This window comes from Thrips palmi, unplaced genomic scaffold, assembly GCF_012932325.1.
Source record: "Thrips palmi isolate BJ-2018 unplaced genomic scaffold, TpBJ-2018v1 HiC_scaffold_16, whole genome shotgun sequence".
NCBI lineage: Eukaryota > Metazoa > Arthropoda > Insecta > Thysanoptera > Thripidae > Thrips > Thrips palmi.
Window position 1 is genome coordinate 6,180,525 of NW_023144625.1, and position 8,228 is coordinate 6,188,752.

Here is an 8,228-nt window from a genome sequence, read left to right on the forward strand (position 1 = left end):
ACACGTGTAATACCCCCGTGATACAGTCTAATACCGAGTAGTCTGTTCACGATTTCTTGAAGTGGTTACCCCCTTGACGTGGCCCTAGCTCCACGTTTGTGTCCACCCCTGTAGAAACGCCAACCGTTCCTCACATTGCCCCTCTCCGTCCTGTTGCAGACCATCGAGAAGCTGCCGGACAAGGTGCTGCTCAACATCTTCTCGTACCTGACGCACCGCGAGATCTGCCGCATGGCGCGCGTGTGCCGCAAGTGGCGCCTCATCGCGTACGACACGCGGCTGTGGAAGAGCGTGTCGCTGCGGCCGGAGATCTCCGGGCTGCACGTCGGCTCGCTGGAGGCCCTGCTCGCCCTCATCAGGTCAGGCACCGCGTCAGGCACCGCGTCAGGCACCGCGTCCAGCCACCGCGTCAGCCACCGCGTCCAGCCACCGCGTCAGCCACCGCGTCAGCCACCGCGTCAGCCACCGCGTCAGCCACCGCGTCAGCCACCGCGTCAGCCACCGCGTCAGCCACCGCGTCAGCCACCGCGTCAGCCGCACTCGGGACTCCGAAATGGACGCGCGAAAAGAGCGTCACTCGATTTGGGTTTCAAATAACACGTGACGTCACCTTCCTCCCAGCAGTGTCCTTGTTTCTTGAATCGTGGAAAACGCGCCGTAATGTCTTGTACACAGTAGGAGAGGTGGCTAATATTAACGGGAAAAACGATACGCCTTACCGGCACGGACGGATGCACGTCCCGCTGCATATTCCCTGAGTGATTTGCAAAACAAACATCGGTGCCGGCAGCTTTTTCTCACAAGGGCCACAGCCGACGCGCGCCTAGTCCGTGCGCGTGCGTGATCCGTACGAATCGCAACGGAAATGTTGGCAGTGCACCCGACACGCATGTGTGGTAGCCAGGCAACGGGTTCATGGACCCCGACGAGAAATAATTGATGGCGGTTGCGGTGAGAGGAGACACCCTCGCCACCGACTGCCCTCCGCCATCTCCGTCGCCTGGCAATTCTGACTGTTCTTTGTCCGTCCGTTCTACGGGTCACATTTTAAAAACTTAGTCAGGATGAGATGAGATGTGATATAGCTTTTATTCAAATCATAACGGAAACTCGTCGATCAAATCAAGTCGCCTTGACTAATTATCTGCGACTTTGCGTCTTGCGTTTCCTTTCCTTTTTAGTGGATGGTACCTTTACTTTGAAACATACTTTAAAAAAATACTAGGCTCTGGTGCACATGTTTACTAGCGTTTACTACCTTTTATTCTCGGGAAACCAGTGGGCTCAGATAAAAGTCTACGAAGCATCGCTTCGTCATGCGAAGAAAACGAAGGCTTTCGTAATACGAAGCAAAATCCTTCGCAATATGAAGTATTTCTTCATAATACCAAGCAATTGTGCAATGCCTTCATTTTCTTCGTAGTTGCACAGCAAAAGCTTCGCAGACTTTTCTGAGTGCATATCCTGACAATACTTTTAAAATTATGATGAATTTATCTCCAGCATCCGGTTTGGCCCCTCACTGCGGTACATCGAGCTCCCCATCGAGCTCATCACCCACACCGTTCTGCACGAGCTGAGCAACAAGTGCCCCAACCTCACGCACATGCTGCTCGACTTCTCAACCGCCATGCAGCTGCACGATTTCAGCGAGATGCAGGTTCGATCCACTCCGGCGCTGTTTTACTTTATTTCATTTTTAACGTTTTTCATGTTTTGACGAGTCTCATTTTTTTCAGGCTTTCCCTACCAAGCTTAAATATATGGTCATATGTCTATCAGAGGTCATCTTTATGGAAGGTTTCATGAGAAAAATTTATAATTTCATTAATGGTTTAGAAATTTTGCATTTAATAGGTAAAGTGCTTTGCCTCAGTGGGTCCTTTTCTTCAACCAATAATTTGCAACCAATAATGAACTTGTTCTTGCTCTTCGGCTGCTCCCATAGGAACTTACGAAAAAGTGGAAGAGGAGGAGGAGGAAATTTATGAGGTCATCAACGTCCACAAATTAAAGGGTGCAACTCCAAATCTAAGAGTCATTAACCTGTATGGAATTAACTTTATAGACGACAGTCACATAGACGCCTTCAGTTCAAATTGTATTCAGGTATCCCAGTGACGTTAGCTCTGCTTCAATATCTCCGTAAAAGCAAAGAGCAGGATTTTGAAATAGTTGTTTTTGCTCTGTCCCAGCTGGAGTGCCTCGCCGTGAATTTCTGCAACAAAGTCACCGGTTCAACTTTAAAAACATTATTCCAGAGAAGTCGGAGGTTAAAATGTTTACTCATGAACCAGACAAGTAAGAATACCTACACGGTACTTAAGATAATGTTCTGTAATTGTTTTCTTTTTACTGAGACGTACGGCTACTCTTTTCAAGAGTATAATGTACTCAGCAAAATTATCAACAGACAACAATGTACAAAGTGCACTCTCGGTACACTCTCATTTCAGTACACTCCTGTCAGCGCGTAATCATTTGAGTATACTCCAGTAGGGGGGCGTGTACTCATCACAGTAAGCTCTCCTGGCAGTTTACGCAAATGAGTGCACATTGATGGGAGTTTACTCAAAACACTACAAACCTGTCTACTAAGTACACACTTGGAAATGCATGCTTGCAAGTACACACTTACAAACGCATGCTTGGCCAAGTACACACGTACAAATGCATGCTTGCAAGTACACACTTACAAACGCTTGCTTGACGCATGGAGTTACGGCGTCAAGCATGCGTTTGTTAGTGTGTACTTGCAAGCATGCATTTGTAAGTGTGTACTAGGCCGAGCATGCGTTTGTAAGTGTGTACTTGCAAGCATGCATTTGTAAGTGAGTACTAAGTAGACAGTTAGGTTTGCAGTGAAGTTTACTGCCGCAAGCGTTTTGGCCTCGTCAACAACGTGCCATGGTTTTCGTTCTAGGCCTCATATCGGAGCACGTGATGGCGGTGGAGTGGGAGAAGGTGAGCCTGCAGGAGCTGGACATCAGCGCCACGGACCTGTCCACTGAGTGCCTCGTCGACATGCTCACCAGGATCCCCAACCTGCGCTTCCTCAGCGCGGGCCAGCTCAACGGCTTCAATGACACGGTCAGTCAGTTCTCGCACCGCCTGAGCCCAGAAATGGGCTCCAAATCTCGACTTTGTCCTTGGTAGACTGTCAAAGCACTTCTCACACCCAGAAAAATGGTTTCTCGATTTTTAATTTTCTTGGTTATGATAAGAAAAATGTCTTTACACAAGAATTTTTTTCTGAAAACACGAAAACAAGCTTGGAGAAAGAAAAATTTTCTTTAAAAAGGAACAGAAAACTTATTTTTTTAAGTCATTTATTTTTGTCCACCGCCGTTCTTTGTGAGTCGCCACAAAAGTCACGGTTTGGATCTCCACGCGCTATCCTGGGTTTATAGGTGGGGCACTGTAATGAAAATCCTTTGTTTGTCTTTTCAAAAAATTTTGAGCGCACGAAAGCCTTTTTAGAACTTCGTGTTAATATTGCGAAGTACCCAACTGCGCTTAACAACCACTGTGTCCGTTAAGTCTGCAAGGCAAAAACAGCTCCCGGTTTTTCCCAGGGACTATCCCTAGAAATCGCAAATGCCTGATCTATAGGCTACACCTGGGAAAACTAGGAACGTGTTTCCGCCCTGTGCTCGAATAAATGTTCGGTAACTTTTTCTCGGGGTGTTAACTCTCCTTCTCGACCCACAGGTGCTCAAGTCGTGGATGGAGATGGGCAACCCCCGGAACCTGATCGCGCTCGACCTGGAGGCGTCGGACAACCTCTCGGACGACGCGCTCTACAAGTTCCTCTCGCGCCACGGCCAGCAGCTGTCCGGCCTGGTGCTGTCCGGCATGCCGCACATCACGGACCAGCTCTGGATGTCCGTCATGCCCATCCTCAACAACGCCAGGTTGGGCCCGTAGGGCTAGGCGGGGCGGCACCGACACACTAAATCTTTACGTTCTTTTGTTGTCCATAAATTGCCATATTTGTGCCTCTGTAAGGTATCTACAATTTAAAATATAATTTAGGGACAGCATGTCCATATTGTGCTTGAGTATAAAATTGCACACATTTTCTATAGAAATTTGTTTATAAGTTACACTTGCACAAATATGGCAGTAGTTATGGACGAAACGCTCACCGTGACATTCTTGGATGTCATTAGGACTGTTTTTAGTCAAAATTTCGACCGAAAAAAGTCATTTTGATGGTCACATTGACTTCATATTTTGACTTCTTTTACTTCTTGAACGTTTCATGCTCATCGGGCCTACGGACATCCAATGACCACTTGAAATAGTGTAATTTTGTCCCGAGAAATGCTATTGCCGCGATCCAAAGCATTCCGTTCTCAGATGGAAAATGTTCAAGAGCATTGAAAAGCGCCGCTGCAAGGACAAGAACGCACTTTTCTGGGTGCTGTTATAAGAGTCTCTACAACGGCATTTCGCGGTAGGATCTGCAGTCGTCAATGACCACTGAGAAACGCGAGGGGGCAACCACTTCAAGAAATCGTGCACGGACTACTCGGTATTACGCTGTATTACGGGGGTGTTACACGTGCATTACGGCCTTGAAATACCAAAATTTGGCACATTTGACCCAAAAATGGTATTAAGGTGGCCCCACAATGGCCGCGGAACACGGGCTTCAGGCCTCAGGCTTCAGGCGTCATCCGTCGGATCAGGGCTCTGTAACGTCTGGCTTAGCCCCATCCCATAAATTCGCTACAAATTCACCATGTTGTCACAATTTTCGTCGAAATAAATACATTCTCCGAAAGAGAAGTGCCCCCCTGAAGCCCTGAAGCCGGGTCCGCCCACGGCCATTGTGGGGCCACCTTTACGATCACGTGTATTACGCGTAATACGGTTTTTGTGCAGGGTATTACGCGAGTGGTTACCCCCTCGGAGAAACGTGACGTCATAGAAGACGCGCACTTGCAATCAATGACAAAGTTACTTTTCCGTCCTCACTCAGTGCGGCAACGGACTTGACACCGCGTCACTGCTCCCCGAATAGCGATAGAGCCTCGTGCGTTGAAGCCTCCACGGAAAAACTCGTCGCGTGGAATCATTACTTCTTTAGCCACTGTGAGAAGTCAACGACAGTTCGATGCGTCCGAAATGTTGTTTTCTGCCACTGCAACTGCAGCCTGCCTTTCTCTCTGCTTAGGCATTACGCTACGCGCAAAGATAGGGTCATGTTTCGGACGCGACCCAAGTCCAAAGACCCTCCCGTCGCCGCGAGCCATCCGACTGATGGTACACTAGTCGCTGCACGGCATTCGTTCCCCTGCTAATTGAAACCTTGCGACAGGATCCTGGTGATGGGGACGCCGGAGCGGCTGGGCGTCAACATCCACGTGGACCAGCTCATGGACGGCATCGCCAACAACCTGCCGCGCCTGGAGCGCCTGGAGCTGCGCTGGGACCCGCAGAACTTGCGCTTCTCCGACAAGAGCCAGAAGGCCATCGACATCCTGCGCGTCAAGTGCCTTAAGCTGCGCTGCCTCGTCCTAAAGTGAGTCGTCTGATTGGTTCGCCTCATAGACACATGAGCATGGACAAATGAGCATGGGACACACAAACATGAATATGGACTCACAAACATGAACATGGACACAGAAACTAAAACATTGATACATGCGGGGGTGCGTATGCACTTGCGTAATAGTCAGGTCACTCTGTTCTTGCGTAAGAACGCTAAAAAGTAGTGCTTTACTCAAAACTCCCAGAATTCTAACCATTTTAGAGTTGTTTTGGATTGTATTTAGCGCGTTTCTTTGTTAATTGTCGCTAATTTCCTGGCGTAATGAAGCGTAAAAGACGTACTACTCAGGCCACATTGAGAGTGCACTCACGCCCCGTCAAAAATGAACGTCACTGGCTACACCTCTGCAAAATTTCCTCGATTCATCGCACCCCAAGGTGCCACTTGGATGACAGTGATTTGTCCGGTTGCGTCGCTTTCCTTCAAATTGTTTTCGTTGTGTGTTGCAGCGACGGCCGCTACTACGAGATCGTCAAGGCCAACTTCGAGCGCGCGGACCGAAACACAGTGGTGCGGACGTCCACGAGCAGCCGCGTGTCCAACTACTACCTGCTGGGCAACTACAAGGACCTCGTGTTCAACTGAGTGTTAACGCGACAGCCGCCCGGCCCGAGAGACGCTCTGACCCGGAGACCTCTCCAAGGACCTCTACAAAGGACTTCCCAAGGACCTCTACAAAGGACTTCCCAGGGAACTCTCTAAGGACATCCTGGAGGACCTCTCTGAGGACCTACCCAAGGGCGTCTCCAAGAGCCTCTCCATGGACCTCTCTAGCCCGCGGACCTCTGCGAGGACCTCTCTAGCTTGAGGACGCCTCCAGCCTGCGGAACTCTCTAACCGCAGGCCCTTCCAAGTGCCTCTTTTGCCTGGAGACTTCTCCAACTGGGCGACCTCTCTAGCCGGAGGGCCTCTCTAACCTGCGAGGCCGCGCGCGAAGACAGGCGAAGGGCCACAGGACGCCTCGAGCCTTGGGGGCCGCTTCGCCGCGTGGACCATCACCAACTTTGTCCACCGATGGTGACCCAAAGCTGTTTCAAGTCAACTAGCGGGTGGCGAGCGGCCCCGCACCGGACGGTGTGAATGTGTGCAGTGCAGTGTGTGTGTGCGAAGTGTGGAGCCAGGCCGTTCGGCCAATCATGGACGCCCCCCAGTGGCATGAGTGAGTTTACGTGCGGTCCCCGAAGCGGGCCGCAAGTGCCGAACGAACCCCGCGAGCTCTGGAGCGTTGGCCAGAGTTTTGCGGAGGTGCATTGTGTACCTGGACGACGACTGCGATGTGAAAGGAAGCGTTTGGCGTGGGCTGCGCTCTGGCCTTCAGGGCTTCAGGGTTGACCTCACTATGGGCCTTTTCGTGCGCGCTTCATGTTGTCGAAGGAAAAGCTGAGCAACCCTACAGCCCGCGGAGGGTAGTACGCGTCAGAGAAGGGAAAAAAGTTTGTAATGCCAACTTTGGGAGTGGAACGAGACAGGATTCTGGAAATTGGTGTAAATAAAGTGAAGATGATGAGGGTGTTTTGTGTCTTTGTTAACCTCTTTTCTTTCCCTGGTCAGAAGCTGAAGAATTAGGAAATATGCAGGTGGCAACTGGAAGCGTCCACAAAACCCTTAACCAAGGAAGAACTTTTTTGATACGAACATTCTTTGGTGTCTTAAATTAAGTTTCTGGCCTAGTTTTTGGCCATGTCCGAAATAGCGGAACATTCATTGCAAAGATAAGGACACAAGAGTTCAAAATAGTCCAAACCCTCAAACTTTGTAAGAGTTTTCGACAGGCTACAAGGTCATTCAAAAAAACGAAGCTACCGAGAATTCACAACGCCGCTTCGGAACGCAATTTCCCGGATTTTCCTTTGTTTCTAACAATGAGTATCGTAGCAAGTCGTTGCCTGCACTTTATTAAAGGAGCAGACTGTTCGGGGGAAAGCCCGCCTCACCTGCAGAGCGTGTGACGTCATGCATGCTTTTTCATGTGCTTTGTTCAGTGCGGCACCTTTGGTCCGCGCGGCCAAGCCCTTCCTTCTCGTCTCAGTCGACAATTTTAAAGCTTCTGCTCCTCTGTCAACCGTTCCTTTTCCCGCTTGCGAGTATACTGACACGGTTTCCCGCACAATACGCCTCCCCGACGGGCCGACGGCGCTGGCAGCGCGCCACAGCCACGGTGCTTTGCGGGGCTCGATGGTAAACCGGTCCCGCTCGGCGGAACCCAAAATATTCCATTTAAAAACCACGCAAACTGTTGTTGCGCGCCAGGGACATCTTCCGCGGCCGCACAGTCGGTGGGGAAAAGAGCTCACTCTCAGTTGTTGCGTCCCGACAAGAGGAACGTATGGGTGTCCTTCGGGACCGAGGGCTCGGGCCCACGCGCATTAGCGGGCACTCGCGTGGTGCGTGTGAATTTTGATGAGTTGGTGTACGGCTGGAGCGAGGCTGCAGCCCGGGCCTGGAGGCAAGCTGGAGAACGTTCCCATTGTCGGGTCTACTCGGCAGGAAAAGGAATGAAATAAAATGAAACAAACGAAACGTTTAGCAAGAAAGCGATCCGAGCTCAGAGCATACGTTTAGTTTTAGCCGTAGTTAACAGAGTTTACATAGCTTCCTAAAGATGTCAACGTGCTGGAAAAAAATTAGTCACGACCCAACGATTGAAATTTTGTAAATAAAACGACAA

General features: G+C 50.1%; 1 protein-coding gene across 7 annotated transcripts in view; it reads left to right on the forward strand.

Annotated features, from left to right (window-relative positions):
* LOC117643128 (F-box/LRR-repeat protein 12) overlaps nt 1–7,071 on the forward strand; it is a 67,286-nt gene extending 60,215 nt beyond the window's left edge. For all 7 annotated transcript variants that reach the window (XM_034381816.1, XM_034381817.1, XM_034381821.1 and 4 more), the window contains 9 exons: nt 160–359; nt 1,504–1,660; nt 1,740–1,857; nt 1,949–2,109; nt 2,196–2,301; nt 2,924–3,090; nt 3,712–3,914; nt 5,327–5,530; nt 6,010–7,071. In XM_034381816.1, the coding sequence (XP_034237707.1) occupies nt 160–359; nt 1,504–1,660; nt 1,740–1,857; nt 1,949–2,109; nt 2,196–2,301; nt 2,924–3,090; nt 3,712–3,914; nt 5,327–5,530; nt 6,010–6,145 (1,452 nt within the window). In that variant the 3' untranslated portion in view covers nt 6,146–7,071. The remainder of the gene's footprint in view (nt 1–159; nt 360–1,503; nt 1,661–1,739; nt 1,858–1,948; nt 2,110–2,195; nt 2,302–2,923; nt 3,091–3,711; nt 3,915–5,326; nt 5,531–6,009) is intronic.
* The last annotated feature ends 1,157 nt before the right edge of the window (nt 7,072–8,228 follow it).